Source organism: Varroa jacobsoni, unplaced genomic scaffold, assembly GCF_002532875.2.
Source record: "Varroa jacobsoni isolate VJ856 unplaced genomic scaffold, vjacob_1.0 scaffold_657, whole genome shotgun sequence".
Classification (NCBI taxonomy): Eukaryota; Metazoa; Arthropoda; class Arachnida; order Mesostigmata; family Varroidae; genus Varroa; species Varroa jacobsoni.
This window is the reverse complement of record NW_019213559.1, coordinates 190,565-208,316: the sequence shown is the minus strand read 5'-3', so window position 1 is coordinate 208,316 and position 17,752 is coordinate 190,565. Positions and strand designations below refer to the sequence as shown.

General features: G+C 39.8%; 3 protein-coding genes across 5 annotated transcripts; 1 reads left to right on the top strand and 2 right to left on the bottom strand.

The window, feature by feature from the left end:
• Positions 1-1,293: 1,293 nt before the first annotated feature.
• LOC111262386 (putative serine protease K12H4.7) lies at positions 1,294-2,963 on the bottom strand. The gene has a single exon (XM_022836605.2). It carries the CDS (start codon positions 2,854-2,856, stop codon positions 1,381-1,383), a length of 1,476 nt encoding a protein of 491 aa, XP_022692340.1. The 5' UTR covers positions 2,857-2,963; the 3' UTR covers positions 1,294-1,380.
• A 2,537-nt stretch (positions 2,964-5,500) lies between these two features.
• Positions 5,501-15,776, bottom strand: LOC111262387 (syntenin-1). Of its 3 annotated transcripts, none has more exons than XM_022836607.2 (7): positions 15,279-15,776; positions 8,672-8,760; positions 7,804-8,069; positions 7,452-7,571; positions 7,072-7,299; positions 6,639-6,760; positions 5,501-6,517 (listed from the first exon to the last, which is right to left on the bottom strand). In XM_022836607.2, exons 2-7 carry the CDS (start codon positions 8,757-8,759, stop codon positions 6,463-6,465), a joined length of 879 nt encoding a protein of 292 aa, XP_022692342.1. In that variant the 5' UTR covers position 8,760; positions 15,279-15,776; the 3' UTR covers positions 5,501-6,462. The 3 variants fall into 3 exon arrangements, with proteins under 3 accessions (XP_022692342.1, XP_022692344.1, XP_022692343.1); XM_022836609.2 differs by lacking the exon at positions 15,279-15,776 and adding an exon at positions 10,086-10,158; XM_022836608.2 differs by lacking the exon at positions 15,279-15,776 and adding an exon at positions 9,805-9,904.
• A 338-nt stretch (positions 15,777-16,114) lies between these two features.
• Positions 16,115-17,586, top strand: LOC147753203 (protein transport protein Sec61 subunit gamma). The gene has a single exon (XM_086969093.1). It carries the CDS (start codon positions 16,385-16,387, stop codon positions 16,589-16,591), a length of 207 nt encoding a protein of 68 aa, XP_086825219.1. The 5' UTR covers positions 16,115-16,384; the 3' UTR covers positions 16,592-17,586.
• The last annotated feature ends 166 nt before the right edge of the window (positions 17,587-17,752 follow it).

The window sequence follows — 17,752 nt, the reverse complement described above, 5'->3', positions numbered from 1 at the left end:
TATCCAATTGTACTCAGATAATCATAATCTGCTAAGGTCAATACGATTTTGATCTATATCGAGTTGTTAATTGCTTTTTCAATATCATTATTTTTATCTAAACACGACATTTTCATATGACTTTTATTCAGTGTCTTTTAACTGTACAGTGGCCCAAATACAAGTTTCTACTTACTATATAGGCCATGTGGCGTTAGCACGGACAATTATTCAAGGCGTATTTAATAAAAGAATCACATCATGTTCTTTCACAGTGCTTGGCACTGTATACCACATTGCATCGAAGGGCTACCAAGGCGAAATCGTATAGATTTAGTGTATGAGGCTGTCACAAGTGAATCTCCTTCTTCAAAAAGTCCGAGCTTGAGATCGTTCCAGAGCTAAAAACGTTACCATAAGACACGTAATGGTCGTGTTCGCTCTTGTTATTGTTGTTTCTTGCTGATTTAGCTTTCAAATGCGAGGACGGCCATCTCCTCATTCAACTGAGTCCAATTGAAAAGCATAGGCGTTAAACGTAAATGCGTATTCCATTTGGAAGTTCACACGTAATAATCAGAAATGGCCTCTGTACTGCTGTAGGTCTAAGGATAGGCACAGTATAAAATAACAATTTCGCAGGACCAGCGCTCTACTCAAGGGCGTTTGTTATGTTCGAGTAGTAGAAAGAAATAGAAGCACTAATGATAACCGAATTATGGCTCGTCTGAAGGAAAAATCTGCGTGATGCTCATGTTAATTCTTTGTCGGATTCACTTGTGACAGCCTCATACACTAAATCTATACGATTTCGCCTTGGTAGCCCTTCGATACAATGTGGTATACAGTGCCAAGCACTGTGAAAGAACATGATGTGATTCTTTTATTAAATACGCCTTGAATTATTGTCCGTGCTAACGCCACATGGCCTATATAGTAAGTAGAAACTTGTATTTGGGCCACTGTACAGTTAAAAGACACCGAATAAAAGTCACGAAAATGTCGTGTTTAGATATTATTATAATGACGACAGATCTTACCTCAATATATTCTTGCTGTCAACTTTAATATTAGTTAGTGGTTATGGAATGGCTAACGGTTCAAGTAAACTCGAATCATTTATTAGTATTTACAAAGACTAAGTATTACAAATGCAATTCTCGTTTACTATTGTTTGTAAACAAAATTACTTACAGTTATAAAAAAAAATAGCCTACTTATCGAAAACATCATCTGCCTAGACTAACTATACTGATGTGAACTAGGCATTTTCCGTATAGTCACCCGTAGCATCGACGAAAAACAAAGTACAGGTGATTTAATGCGGCAATGTACTATTGCCAGATTTATTTCCATGATACATACGAAATTAAAACGTTAGTTCTTTTTCAATTGCTAAACTTATTGCTGCAGCCATTTGGCCACTTCGTGTTCGATCTTTGTTCGGGCCTGTGTTAATGTATTAGCATCAGTGGCTGCCGGCGGATACATATCGGCGCAGTGAGCTGTTCCAACAATGTAGTTTGCCGTCACGCTGTCCGAGAGGTTCTCTAGAATGCTTAAGGTGTGCCACGGGTCAATCGATCCATTCGGGAACGTGACATTGCTCAGCTGAGGGTATATGCCGCCGTACTGGGTATTCGTGCGGAAGATAGCTCTGTTAAGCATTGCGTTATCGAAGAAATCGTCAAAAATATCACGGCACTGCTGGATGAATAACTGAACCGGGAACTGTTGACCAAACGGTTGGTCCTTAGCATCTGAACTTTGGAAAAAACCAAACTCTACACAGGTTTGGTACATCCATTGGCGTCCACCTTCTCCTGAACGTGCATCGTAACTGACGTTGCGCATTGATCGGACGAACTTATCGTAGTCATAATCTAGACAGGTCTCGTTGTTGCTCTGTAATATCAGATCGTTTACAGCTACAAGACCGTCAAAAGGTTCGTTACTCATCATGAGATCACATACCGTATCGATGGTGATGTTACTTGGCCCGCTGATACGTTCGTCCTTGTTGTATTGGACAACACCTTCAAAAAGCCCGGCCATGGTCTGAAAAAAGTTCTGCATGTTCAACTGGTTAAACGCGTCGAACGGAACACAGGTCTTGAATTGACCATCAATAATGGCCCATTTTTCACGACGCGCGGCAAGTTTCTCCAGGTGGGCGAAGCCGGCCTTAACCTTGGTACTACAATCCGGACCAAGTGAATCACGCACAACGCGAATATAGTCGACAAAGTTTATAAGTGCTACCATCGGAGCTGACGACGCCACAGCTCCAACCGCGAGATGTGGGTACTTCAGTTTAAACCACGCGGCTAACGAACCCGAATACGAACCACCAAATACTACCCAACGAGCATTCTGATCAAGTTGTTTCGAAACTGTTATCGAATTGCGAAACGCCGCCGCGTCAGCCAGTGCCTGGTCGCTAGAGAGGTAGGCGAGATTTGACGTTGTTAAATCAGTAGTCGGTCGACTTTTGCCATAGAAACGATGCTCAAGCTGGAAGACGAGAGCTCCGTATTTCTGCGCCATAATCATCACGTGCGATGGCGCTGATAGCCATTTTGCTGAAGCCTCACCTTCGCCGCCCAGTAGTAGAAAAACGGGTCCGCCCGTTTTGTAGAACTTAGCATTGACCATATAACGCTGCTTCCATGTCCGACGATCGGCAGGATTGAAATTATCGAGACGCTGCGTGATCCACAGAATTTCAGGCTCTCCGTAAAAACTAGTCGAGTTGTCGAATTTTGGCTCTCCAAGCATACCATATTTATGGTACGGCCTGCCTCGATGCAACTTGTACGCATTACCAAAGCCGGCAAATGCCAGCAATACCAAAAACGCGATCACCATTTGGTGCATGGCGGCAAAAAGGCAGACTGACAAACCAGTTCATGCAGCCTATTAAATCACTATTAGACATAAAGTGGATGACGAGGTGGCGTATCCCAACGAGTAGCTTTTCGCCGTAACGGCTATACTTAAGATGATAAGCTTGAAGAAAGAGCAAGCGTCCAATGAGAAAGGGCTGTCCGGTAGGTGATGTGCGGGTGTTTGTCATAAAAAAAGGGATGTGCTGTTGTTGAAGCGGCAGCCGCAACTACTACCGCGTCAACGAAACGGTCGGAGATTGTTTTGATATGCCAATCACTTTCACCGGCAGGCGTCCGTAGTGGAAAGTACTCAGCGATATAGAACGGTAAACACATCTTGTTGCAAACAAAAGATTACAAAGGAGTCGGCCGATATCTCTTGACATGGAAACAGCAAGTGTCAATATATATCCATATTAATTTATACTCAATAAACTCACTATAGGAAAACTATCAGCTGTATCAAACTATCGACAATGGAAACAGTACTGAAGAGTTAGATAAACCTGAGACGAGCAATAGTAGTCTTGATTGAGGTCCCGCTTGAGACGTTCTGAAAAACCGCCAAATTCTATTTTGAAAAACATAGGTCTTCTTCCCCATGAGAAAAGGTCAAATCGCACCACTAGCATAGGCTGAAACGAAACACGATTTGTCATGTACCCTTGCATAACCTTCCTACACAACTAGTGTACCGCCTTCGTCGGATTTTCTTAATTGTGTTTTCTGTTTTCATTAGTGAGAGTTTTGACGTCTTTATCTGCTAATTGTCAATTTTATGTGCTAAATCACACCATATAAAACCACTTGATATCGTTTAGTCTGCGTCTGTAAAGGCCTATGGACAGCTAGACCAAATTGGTTTTAATGGTTGCACGCTTTTTCACCAAGATCGATCCTAAATTTTTAGATTTTTTTTTTACTTAGCATTTTTAATTAGCATCTCGGAAGTAATATTGATTCATTATATGCTTTTCTTAAGAAGCTTCAGTTCATTAGTATCTCTATTTCTCAAAGCTGTTTCTTAAAAATACTCTCATGTGAATGGTCGTTTTACCACATCGTAAGAACAGGTCATTACTAGGACATCATGCTAATAAAGTGGTTTTAATCGATTCCAGCCTTAAAAATTAGCTACGAGCATATTGTAATGTTCTAAACCTGAAGCCGACGTCACAAACCCGTCTATTTCGCATCCGGTGCAGAAGTCTACTTGGAAGCTCCATTGGCAGGTCTGATAGCAAACTATCCATATCAGCCGGCTGGGACATTTGTACAAAGTTGTATCTCAGTGATAACTAAAACTTCGATGATAATATATTGTGATCATATGTTAAGCTTGTGTTTATTTAGTTTCCATATTCAGCTAGTTTACGGTAGCGAAATTCAGGGCTTCGACTGTTGGAGTCCAGAAACGGGCATATATCTGACATGTGTCCTACTAAGTCTTGTATTCACGCTGCATACTGTTGCAAAGTCATTGCGATATTATTAACTTTATCCAGTACTGTATCCAGCACTCATTTGGTTGCGAAAACGAAGTACTCGCTAAAGTAACATTCAGCCACCTCACCAAGGTCACCTCAGCCTTGAAACGTCAATACAATTAAGAGGTCGATCAGTAACATCCTTAACAAGCAACAGAACTATGAGACACCAGCGTCTACATTTTAATGTATCTATTCACTATAACGTATTAGTTGCTTTTTCTTTCGGCAACTAACACGGTCATCGTATCAAGCAACAGTTTTGCTGACTACTCGTGAAAAACATAATTGCGCAATCGGTTTTGAAAAACTCAGGGCCAGCCTTAGAACACCTACGCCCATGGATATTTCGAGTAAATGAATTTCAGTACTCAAGAACTTGATTAAGCAGTCATCAAAGTAGACGAAACCCAACATTCTACAGTTTGTAGGTGGATCACCGAGGTCCCACTGACATCACAACTATCGAATTTGAATTAACTTAGCTCAATTTATTTATGAGTGATTCTTCCATAGGCATCCGTAACTCGCAAAGGAAATATCTGGATGAAATGTCAAAGATAGACGTGGCGGTATTTCGAATTCCGTCTACAGATGGACATTAATATACACGATAATCACCAGCAAGAAAAAAGAGAAGAGAGCACCTTTTCTTACATATTCATCATTTAGGCTGGCGCTTTGTAGAATTCAAAGTAGAACCATATTCGTTCGTATTGTACTGATAAGGCTATCTATTAATTTCGGGATGCGGGGCTTTTTCCACAGCAGCCCTACTATGCACTTCGAGCGCATTGTAACCAATAATAGCGCATTATTGGTGAGTGTGGTGGGCTAAGTGAACTGATCTCTATAATGCATATTGTTTTGATATAATCTTAATGCTTAGTAGCGCAAATATGATCCATTAACTTCGCAACCAATCTTGTTTTAACGACGAAAAAGTATGTGGCTAAAAAAGGCAGGCATGTTTTTGACATATATATTCTTACGTACTTTTTTCATGCATATTTCAAACAAAGCAAAGAAAAAGTTCAGACTGTGGGAATGCTCTTTAAAATCATATCTTGTTTAAGTTCACACAAGTCTGAGACACTGCTGCAATTTTAGTCTCACAATAAGCATTTAAAACAGTAATCAGTCAACTCAATGTTAGTATAGTTAGATTTATTTTCTCCTCACTGCGGAATCCGACTTGTCGCAAGCAGTTGTTCTCTTAATTACTACTGCGGCTTGTTTGTTTCGTATTTGTTATGTTAGATCCGAATAATCACCCACCTTTTTCTGAGCATCGCCTGATATAATTTGATGACGTAGAGAACTTCTATTACAGCGCATTGTTTCTATCATTATTTATTTTTATGCATTACGGTGGAATATTTTTTCTCATTATTGTTTAATGCTTTATTCCTTACTCTTTCGTGAGCATTAAAGACATGACCTTACAGCGTAACCAATGCAAACCTATCTAGTCTTTGTCAAATACCGACTGTCTCTATTTGAGAGACAGTATTATAGGACGTTCCAGTACATGTATCATACTCACCATCGAAAGGATGAACAAAAATTAGCGGCTGAGCACAATATAACATAACAATATATGGAAGATACTGGCGTTATTGCCAGCATTACAAACCATTTTAGTTACAGTATCTCACGATGCGCGCGCAACACAAATACTCTGCGATACCACACTTAGTGATCAATGCCTAAGAATAGGTGGCCAAAATAAGTTATATCATATAGCTATGCAGAAGTTTGAAACGCCAAGCAGTCCTCAAGGCCGGTGCGTTCAAAATGTTCAGCTTTTTCACAGCAATACCTTTCACTCTGTGCTTAATCAGAGGAAATCTAAGAACTTTTATGACGCCTTAAGAAATAATAATACTGATCAGCTTACTTGTCCTTCTCCCGAAAGTAACTGCGGCTGCAAGTGAGTTTATATAGTAACGAATCTACGAGTTGTTCTTTCGACACATACAGTATCAATATAGCAATAGGCAAAATCATAGTCATTCAATTATGGTGTGACTAAATAAGAATCACCAGAAATGCGGATAATGCAGCGAGTCAAAGAGTACAGTAGTCGTGTTGGTATCGAAAACTGACTAGCACTCAGGGACGCTGCGGTCCATCAGCTTTTTGAGCAGGCCACCGGACGTGCTGAAAATAAATATTCAATGTGAATTTATGTTTATGTTGAGATAGTTCATAACAATGCACACACATGTAATATATCATTTGTTAATATAATATGTTAATTAATTAATGTTAGAATACTGACTACTTGACGAGATGTTCGAAGATTATCGAGGGCATCATTGTAACCGTGACGGTTTGAGGGGAGGCCCGAATCAAGTCCTTAACAAGAGAGTCCTTCATACCGACGACGTTCTGCCCGTTCACCTAAACGAATCACAATACAAAAAATATATTATAAGCTTTTTTATATATATATATATATATATATATATATATATATATATATATATATATATATAATACACTGAGAAACATGTATATGTCTCAAGATATTTATATTAAGTAAATTATTTTTTCAATGATTCCACCTTGCAGCAGAGACCTTTTTTTAATTTTTTTTAAGTTTTAAGTTTTTTTAAATTAATATATAATATGCGTGCCCCATAAATAGTATGCCTAATATATTTTTGCGATCTTCAGAAACTGGTTGCTTCAAAACCAGATTGCACACAAACCTCGAGAAGTTGGTGATTAATTAGTAGACCGTTCCTAGCTGCGGACGAGTCTTTGACAAGTGTATTGATTTTTCCGTCCTTGAAGTCAAAACCACAATATCCATTACTGTCTTTCAGCATTGTGACTGTGCGCTCGAACGGACGATCACGAACCGCCACCGAGATGTGGTCCCCTTGTGCCTTTCGAATGGTTTCATGAACCTGTTTTAGACTATAGCCGGCAACGTACTTCATAAAAAGTCCGATATAAAGTGTAACGGTTAGTTATCAATTGACATCCTCGGCGCGGCTATTACGAATCAGAAAGGCTTAACCGATTTAATGATCTGATCTATGTACAGCAAATCACAATGGGAGCTTCGCTCTGTTTATTTCTTCACCTCGTCATTGACGCTGAGTAGTTGGTCTCCAAATCTAAGACCGGCCATTGCAGCGGGGGTGCCCTTTTCAACCAGAATGATAAATACGCCTTTATTCACTGCTTCGAGACGAAGTCCAACCTAAACGCCAACGCACATAGAATATAAAACCCAGATTATTATTCAGTAAAAAGTGTCAATGAAAAAAGAATAAGAGAAAACAGCAGGACTGTGAGCTATGCTTAGTGAACATTAATGGTCCAAGTGGGAAATAATAAACAATACAAAAAACCTTCAAAGAAAATAGCATATTAACACTTTTAGAAGCATCAGCACTATCTAAAAATATGGCTAAATTAGTATATCTGTTAACCTTTCCTCTAAGGTCCTTGCAAAGAATAACTTCTCGGACACCGTGGGTGACTTGGCCTCGATATAGACCCATGCTCTGTCCCGAAAGTGGGGCAACAAGACTTTTTCCTCCAGCCGACGAAACGATCATGTCCGTCGAGGTCGCTTGAGCAGGAAGTGTTGGTAGGGCCAGCGTCTGCAGAGAAAACCCCATGTAGTCATCGAGAGCGGGATAAAGGCTTAATCGAGACTCAGGTACCGGGGTGGACGAGTACGAAGGGGGCGGAGCTGTCAGGAAAAGTATATCAAATTAGTAAAAATAAGTGTTGCCGTTATTATTGTCATTGCTGCTGCTGACAGTGCCGCCGTATAGATGATAGCATAATGATAGAATATTTGCTCCATAAACTTAGAAACACGCAGTTATTTAAGTTCGAAGCTAGGCGTGGAGGCACTTCGGTTTCGTACTTAGAGAACAAGCTGCCCGAAGTAGTGCCTAGCGGTCCAAATACTGGACGTGAAATCCGAAAGATTTACCAGTGTATAGCCATGTTGCTAAAGTGTCGATTGAGAACTTAAAACGATAAAAACGTATGAACTGACAGCATAGATTTAGCACTGATAACATGTGTTATTGCTTCTTGAGCAATTAGGACAGGCGTATATATATTGTGCATATTCACCCAGTTCTGTCAAGTTTTGTTGCGCTTGTTGATTGAACTCATGTTCATTGAATGAAGCACGATCTTGGTAACTTAAGCGAAGATCACAGGCACTAATATCCTACTGGTGATACAATTAGTTTCAATTCACGATTGGAAAGGCGAGCAAATATTTCTCGAAGGCCGTAGTTCCTGTATAATTATTGTGTACTCCACGCCCTAACTTACCCGTAGGCGCTGTATTTGTGTACATGTCCTGGGCGCGCATCATTTGATCGACTTTCATGTCCTCGAGCGATGGGTATAGGCTCGCCATTCTGTTTAATAAGACAATAAATAACAAATAATGGATTACTTACTAAATAATGCGTAGCTAATTAGTTAATATTTACACACAGGTTAAGTGTATTATACAACGAGATAATTAAATACCATGTGGCAGGAAGTCGCACATTTCTATCCGAGACACTTATCTATCCGCAGAGCTTTTGCCATAGTAAATTTAGAAATGTGCACATTTGACACTATCTTACCAAACATTTGTACCACTGAAATAGGAGTTGTGGCTGGTAGCATTTTCGCATATCGCCATTTGCAGTTCAGCATAGTATGCGAAAACTCAAATTTTCGGTAACTAACACATGAAAATGCAGCTGAAAGTGCCAACAAGTCAGTTGGAATAACTACCGTAATGGATGCGGCAATTTCCAAAATTCATCCACCTTTGTTGAACGAATGGTCCTTCTCTTATTTATTTCTCTGAACCACACATTGTTTATGCATTCGCTAGTAAAATTTCATTTCGCAATACCACTGTAATAATTCTCAGTTGAGTAAACCCCCAATTGGTACATCTTAAGACGTAGGGCTTTAATAAAGTATCGTGTTTTTAATTTTTGGCAGTCTATATGATAATTTCAATGACGAATCGTAACAGCTTTACAAATACCTATACGGTGCAATAGAACTAAACTTTAATCGGTAAAAACGCGCCTTTATCTATCGAAATACTTCTACGCAGTATCATCAGATTTCGAGTCCAGTCGGCATTCGCATCCAAGCGGTGTTCAGGTATCAAAATTGATACCAAAATTGCAGGTACTGCGGGAAACAATGCCTGCACTCATAAAGCTAAACATTTATATATGACGATTTGCTCGATTAAAGGTACAGCACATCAGTAGGTCCTGTTGGTAGGTCGCGACAATTATGAATCAAATGTCAGATCAAAACCATAGTATTTGTAGGCCTCAATTAGGCAGACAAAGAGCCTGTGATCAAGAACTAGGTCGAATCGAGCTAATCGAAGTATATTTGCTAAAATACATACTTAGTTTTAAGAAGAATCGATAAGAACCAACCTTTTAAAGAACCCTGATAAGTGGGATGAAAAGCTAGGTTCCTGGTTCTCTGCCTACAGTTCTGCTTCGTTATTGGTCTTACTGTGAGAGATGGTCCATTGCTTAAACCAAATCCATAATGTACAGGGCACAAAATTGTAATCAGCATAATAGAATGAGCTGAAATGCATGTTGCCGTAACAATGGGCCGGGTATTCTTTACTTCACTTACAGTAATATTGATTATTGTTTTAGCAAGTATTCAATGAGTTTGAACGATTTGACGGTGTTAAGGTACGTACCATCTGCAAAACGTCAGGGAACTAGTGGTCTTTGTAAAACGATATTATCATCTTTATGCCAGCTTATACGGCCTATATCCCTGGCCATCGGTATCACTTCCATTATCACCATAATTGGTTTTAACAATGTGGCGCCATGATAGTTCGCCTTGCAACTCCCCGAAGCTGTTGGATTTGAGATCGAGTGTAACTAACCAGTTCTACCATACCGCGCTCTCTTCGAATCATTTTTACTTTCACCGGCGGCATAATGTATAACGCTCACAACCATGAGGTCCCAGGTGTAACTTCTGGCCGAGACTTAAGATTATTTAGGTTTCAAATAATCATACAATTAGGCTCGATCAGCCTAAGTATCATTGCAGTTTCATCTTAAGAGTGTATTCGAAATTTGTTCTCGCCATGCCACAAACAATCATGCCCCTTGTGACAATAGTGTCGCTGAGAGCCTTTAATACTTACAAAAATGTTTTAAAGTAGATCAAAGCAATACATAGAAAATGTCCATCTGTATCAACATAAATACAAGTTGGCGGATTGATACGCATTAATTGTTAGTCATTCGAAGCACTAATCCAGCTATATTTGGAAAATTGAATGGTCATGGAGGTTAATGATAATTTCCCGCTACCATCTCAAAATGAAAGAAAAGTTCTAATCAAACGTTCTCACTGCCATCGGTATAATTGCTTCAAAAACCTTTTGGCGACTTACTTGAGACGGAACGACTCGCCCGGACATGTTTTTGCATCAAATCTGCCACGACCTGTACATACTACCTGAACTGATTGTAACGCTTTTTGCAAGCAGCCTGCGGACGATAAGTTAGCTTCACATCACCTTGATATATAGTGCGATCGTTTTTCGACTCACAGGACATAGACACGTATTTTGTGTATCAAATAATGGATGCAAAAATAATTATCATTATCGATAGTGTGGGTCAACAACTCTTACAGGGCCTCCAATAACTTTCTAGATACAATTTAATTGCTACAATATTGTTAACGTATATACACTGTACGTCTAGCACACGAAATAAATGTATTCGTGAAATCAATTCCCACAGCAATTGCAAGTGCAAACAAAACGTAAGGATAACCATTCGTTCATCCTGAACTTGTTAAAAGTAGATGCCCGTACACTTCTCATAGGTTAATCGAACGCTTTCGCGCATTCAAACTAATCGTATCACTAATTATAATCGAGCTAACAGTTTAACACTCGTTACTGTTCCGCGTAGCTTATAATTGCGAATGATTTCTCATTCAACAAGAAATCCTCTTACTGCGATACCCATTCCTAAATACGCATTGAACTTTTGAGTGCATAAGGACTGTATTAGAGTATCAATCTTTTTTGTCACCTCTCTGTGAGAAAGTTACCACATTTGTCGTTCGTAAAACGGTTTACTGAAAATTCAATGTCATTCAAATTGAATAGAACTTCGTATTGGATTGAATGCATAATCGAAGGATAGTTCAGCTAGCGACGTCTCCGACTGTGAACTTACCATGGGTATTGTTGGTTTAAGGCCAGCCATCCGACTTAAATCTGTACAGCTTATGCAAGAATCAAGTTAAGAGAACTAAAGTTAAGAAAAGATCGTCTCTACGGGCGAATCGCCGAAGGTCAACACGTCGATACGCAGTATTCTCCCACTGACAACACGCGCACCGACGCATCGTTCAATTCGATTGGGCTCTTTCTTGAACTTCGGTATAGATGTTAACCCAGTCACTGCAGTGTTGTCGAGCAATAAAATACTAGCTAACAAATACAGCGATTGTTATATTAGAACAATCGCTCTGTTTGGATAATATATATAAATAATTGGATATCTAATGGAAGTACCCGAAGAGAATCGAATCCGAATTGATGCTCAAATCAAAGCCGGATTAAACTAGAGAAGCCTTTTTTAAGTTATTCAAAATTCGTATGCTTCACTTTAGGCTGCTACACAAGTCTATTGACTGTAAAAGACCAAGAGACAAATAATACGAGCGATTCATTTGTGCTATGTCTTTTAACACTTCCATCAGCTTTGATCCTTCCACTTATCATTTAAGAGCTACACGCAGTTTACTATACTCAGGTATCCTAGTTTAATTTTGACCAGCGGCTCAAATTCACAGGTATACTAGTCATCTATCTCTTTAGATATCGACGGGTACGCTTTTCATATTGCGTAGTAGTTATTATAGGACAATCTGGAGTAATAAGGATTAGCCCGGCACTTTTGAATACACGCTACTTTCGTGTGGCCGGATCATCATTTAAACTGAAACACACCAAAGTATGTTATCACGGTGTTTCATGTGACTCAGCACTTGCAAGGGAAATTATGAAATTGTCGCCCAAGCGTTGTTCTATACAACTCATTGCTATGCTAGACATCCATAATTTCGGAGATTCCGTAAATTTTGACGCCTGAAGATGGCTGCAAAAAAAGTGCCTACGTTTTGCACTGGCGCGTTCAGTGTGGTGGGATCAGATAGTCACGTGCTTCACAGAAGCGATAATTAGTTCTTTGTAGTACCTGTTTCGACTCGATACCGATTACATATTGAGATCTTCATTACTTGACTTGGAGCTGCAGTTATTTCTTCTCTCAAGATACTTAATTAAGCAGGTTTGTAGCGTTGTGTATGTTTCAAAACAAAGAACTCGCACACACATTTCTGAGGTTAAGGTGCATTATATAATACGAATTTCAATATGGATGTTTTAAACGCTAGCAAAAGGCATTGTGTTTTGACTTACTGCGCCTACAATTTACGTCAGCTAACCATGAAGCATTGAGCAGATTCTATTCAGTTACTCATGCTGGTGAAAACATAGCGTTTCTTTTTATTACAGCACAACTAAAAGCAAAAGGGTCCTGTAGTTTATTATATGGGTGCGGGTAAGTAATATTTCAGCATGCCACAAGACGTTTTATCGTGCCACAAGGCATTGTATTGAAGCTTGTTCAAATAGGGTACTAGCCTGGGTAATATCCGCTGAGTAGGGCCATCAAACTGAGTTTACCCTATATATACGTTGTATACTTTTTTAGTACGTCCTCGGCTGAAATTTGATATACTTGTAGTAGAAACACGTTCAGGGGCAGTTACTTGCTATTATTCTTAGCCGGTGTTATTTATAAGCTGCGGCTATAAAAACAATTTCCAGTGTACATGTCAAATTGGGACGCGTATCTTTCAATTATCAACGTTCAATTATTTAGGCAGGTCTTGTTAGCGACATTAATCGAACCGAATCGGTTTACTGCGTTAGAGTATAACAAATACATAAGATTTGAATTTGATCCACTTACCGCTTAGCTGGGAGTTCCACTATTTATATAGCTATGTAAGCATTTCTGATAATGCAGTACCTATTGTCTCGCTCATTAAACCTCGAGGACATAATGTCATAACCTCGAGAGGCCCCGATAATGTGGGGCATTTTTTGCTAAGGTCATAAAACGCACGTTTTAAAAAAGCAACAAAACAGCTATCCTCTAAATTACTTGCTGCAATATAGACTGTACCAGGTGCAAGAATGAGTCAGAAGCGCAGATACATATCGTATATACGACGAAAGACTGCGCAACATCTAAATCAATCTACTATTGACGTTCTATTAAGCACAGAGGTATAGTCGATTTAACAATGAAGAACACCTAATTGCGCTGACAAGCAGGAGAGCGCCCCTCGGCACTGAATGGGAACTGAATGGAAGACCTATTTTTTGCTCTATATTAGGTCAACGCCTGCACATATTAAAATTCTATGATAAAATACCTGAGCTTTATCTACCACGTCATTACACGATATAACTGGCCAGGCAACTGATAAGTCACCACCAGTAGAGTCATTCCTTAAACGCAATTTCACCTTGTTTTTACCGCGTATTTCGGCGGTTCACTAATCTAACCCACTGCAGTTCTTGTGCGTGATATCACCAATGTCCTATTTATGTGGCAAATCCGTTGTATTTACAATATATTCACTAGTATACGACGTTTGCATTGATGCTTGGTTTTCTCACAAAATATGACATAGTTCCGCTATGTCAGTATCTTAAGTTGAGCCCATGTTTACAGTTGTAGAGAATACTTACAGCTTTTAGCGTAGAGAATACTTACAGCTTTTAGCAAGTAGACTTCGAATGCGTTAGTTAACTAAAATAGATCGTACGATGTTAAGGTATCTCTAAATAAGTTGTACGAACTTTCTGCGTATAAATCTTACATTAGACTTACATTGTGCTTACAGTTATAGGTTTTATATCGAACTGAGTAAATGCAACGATTGCCATTGCCCTGTATAGGTAACTTCGTCTATCACCAAAGGTTAACTGGTCCTCTATTTCTTCTGGAGTCCACTATTTATAAATCATTGGATTTTAATATACTGAATGGTCCGCTGCTGTTGAGCCTGTTGTCGTTCTTTGTTCTGCCTGTCAATTATTGTTTATGGATCGCACTTTAACCCGGAGATTGGACAGGGTTGATCCCTTTCGCAGAATTCGCCTCTCAACAATAAGCTGAGATTTCTTGTCGACACCTGATATCCCTGGATACTTCGTGAAGTTAATTCACGAATCCGTCGCATCGACTCCTCAAATTTTCCTTCGCCAGGTACTTGATTCCACGAAGATCTGCAATGTCTCGAAGTCACTGACATATATTTGAGCTCAATATTTTCAATATGCTCTCAAAGATGGAACAGATCGTCGCTGACGCATCTGTCGTCTAGCTCCCATCAAAGCTACTTCTGCGATCTCCCTTCATTTGTTTCTGCAGCTTGTAGATTCGCTCGAGAATCTTCAGTGCGCGATCAAGCTTACTGGTAAACTTTTTCTCTGGCGCATCTTCGTCGTATTGTTGTATACAGCTTAAGACTAGAGGTATTCATCGGTCCTCCTAAACTAACTAAACACACTGATTTCATGTATCACCAAATGTAAAAACCCAATGTACTCTCTAGATATCGGAGATTATTGAAATAGAGCAAATTTCTGAGAAAAAGGTGATAGGCTTATGACATATATTATTGTAAGATGACGACTAAAAATTTCCTCAAGAACTCCAAACCAATCGTTTTTTTCTGATTTACGTCATGTACGCAACATGTGTCATCAACCCAAGACCTTTAATCGTGCGATAATTGATACTTGACGAAAATTCTTCGGAGGAAAACTTACGTGACACAGTTTCTAGGCGCAGATGATCACGAAAGAGATCGCCGTTCCTCTCAGCGGAGCTTTAGCTTCCTAAGTACAATTAGTCTAGCTTTTAGCCGACCTTTCGACACCTCACACAGATACACGCAGTTAAAGTTTGTTCGCCGAATAGCATAAAGCCATATACGGTCAAGTTTAAATCACACACGACCACAAATACTAGCAACAGCAATTCCGCTTTGATGTACGGCAGGTCCGACGTCTAGCTTTCTTCGAGTCCCGCAGGAGCCGCAACAACCCAGTCGGTGACTATCCAGTTATCGAGAAACAACTCCCTCCTTTTTCGTTACTAGTTCTTCTATTAGGATGAGATTACAGTCCAGTTAGCGACACGCTCTCTGTCTTTGGCTATCTGTCGCTGTTACTATACTCTAAATCAACTCTCCTCATGACCCGTTTGTAGCAGCGGCACACATCAACAACTAAAGTAAGGCAGCTGAGAGCCTGGCGCCTCACAGATAGGAGAGAACCATCAGATGTTTACCCACGAGCAGAATCATTCACCTAACGACCAGCCGTATGACTCAGAATCGATGGTATTATTCGATGCAGCTTGGTTAAGCGCGGGAATATTTGAATTTTCCACAGGCGACGAGTGTCGTAAATATTCCTCATGAAAACAGTCGTTAGGGTGCGGTTAGTATGTAGATATTGACCTGTCATTTGATCAGATCATTAGTAGTTAATAGTTTGGCGACGATTACATGATTTCTGCATAGGTAAATAACTAAATAGCCCCCTTCCCGACCCGGCTCTGCTGGGAGAGGGTGTGATTTGGTTCCAACGTGTCATCTACTGTTGGCCACTCTGTCAGTATAGTGCCGTGTTAATTGTGGTGTGTCGTTGTTATTGGGCAGACCGGAGAGCAAACTGTATTGCTGTATCCTGCGTCGACCAGTGTTCTGCTGGACCTTTGAGCGATTACTGCATGATCGAGTGGGAGACAAACCGTGTGGTGTATTCCTCGTAACTGCAGTTAATTGGGAATAGAGCTTGAGAACTGTCGTGTTCGACTCGAGGATACTTTCATTTTGTGTCCGGTGAACAGAAAACTACAAGAACCCGTCATGGACCAGCTCGAGGTTTACCTTCGTCCCGGCAAGGAGTTCGTGAAGGACTCAGTCCGACTAGTGAAACGCTGCACGAAACCTGACCGAAAAGAATTCAAAAAGATCGCGATTGCCACTGCCATCGGCTTTGCGATCATGGGATTCATTGGATTTTTCGTCAAACTCATTCATATCCCTATCAACAACATTATTGTCGGTTCTTAGACAACGTTAACAATGCCAAATAATAGATTTAGAGCACATAAAATAGCGACCATTATATCATCGAGGCTCTTGAACTCAAGATCGTCATGCTCCCTACTAGCGTCATTCCTTCACTGCACCAGCATCTGCCTTCCCTTATAAACTGCACCAACATAACCAGCGCTCATTTCTTGGATGGTAACAAAAGTAGCTATTTTTCAAAGACGAACAGCCAGAATTAATGTGTCTACATGCCTAAAATTTAGTGGTACCTGTATCAATGCAGCCTGATATAGTTTCTTCAATAACAAAAACGCGCCACGACTGAGCTGCGAAGCATAGTATTCTTAATATTGGGTAACGTCTTCAACGAGCAATGCAAGTTGCGTATCACTAGTCCCCAACAATGAAGCCTACAGTGACGATGAAAGTATCATTATGCACAAGATAGCAAAGGAAATACGCATTCGTCTGTTTGGGTCGCCTGTTAACTGACGTGGCTGGTGACGATGACCAACCCCTGGCTTTTCTTCTTATATCCCAGACCCCTTACAGCCCAGTGTTTAACACCCTATTGAATCCTTCATGTTCCTGCATCAAAAAAGGAAAGACCACCAAGACTTATAGACTTTTTACAACATTTTCACTTACATACTTTTTGGATCAAAAGAGAGTCAAGAACAGTAAATAGCAATACAGAGCATATACTCCACTCCGAAACGTAAGAGTAAAACAAAATTGATAACCCACAATTCCAAAAACCACAAACCGATGGACAGCGAATTCGAATGAACTCGTATCAATAATCAGTTTGAAAAGAGTAAAAAACCGAGAATCAGGAGGATAAGGGCGGAGTGCAGTAGAAGCTGTATATTATTGACGGCAAGTTACAACAGCAAAGTTATACAGTCGTCCTATTATATAAGTACAGCTTCCATGTGTGTATAATAGTTATATGTATTTAATAAAAAAAACCGGAAATAATAAACGGTATATGGTGTAAGAGTTGTCATCAACATGTTAGTATTTTTCTTTCTAGTATTTCTATAAAAATAAGTTATGTATGTAGATGGTACTGATTTCTCAATGTTATGTCTATTTAATGAATGGAGTGTAGTAGACCTGTTTTTCGTTTCACTGAGCAGCTAGGATGCATATATTCGACATCACCGATCGCGACCA

What these genes read in the sequence shown, in the direction of transcription:
- LOC111262386 (XM_022836605.2), bottom strand. Translation starts at nt 2,856, where the DNA reads ATGCACCAAATGGTGATCGCGTTTTTGGTATTGCTGGCATTTGCCGGC.
- LOC111262387 (XM_022836607.2), bottom strand. Translation starts at nt 8,759, where the DNA reads ATGGCGAGCCTATACCCATCGCTCGAGGACATGAAAGTCGATCAAATG. An exon ending in GCAAGGACCTTAGAGGAAAG is followed by an intron (nt 7,572 to 7,803) that starts GTTAACAGATAT and finishes GTTGGCGTTTAG; the next exon opens with GTTGGACTTCGTCTCGAAGC. An exon ending in TTAATCACCAACTTCTCGAG is followed by an intron (nt 6,761 to 7,071) that starts GTTTGTGTGCAA and finishes TGATTCGTTTAG; the next exon opens with GTGAACGGGCAGAACGTCGT.
- LOC147753203 (XM_086969093.1), top strand. Translation starts at nt 16,385, where the DNA reads ATGGACCAGCTCGAGGTTTACCTTCGTCCCGGCAAGGAGTTCGTGAAG.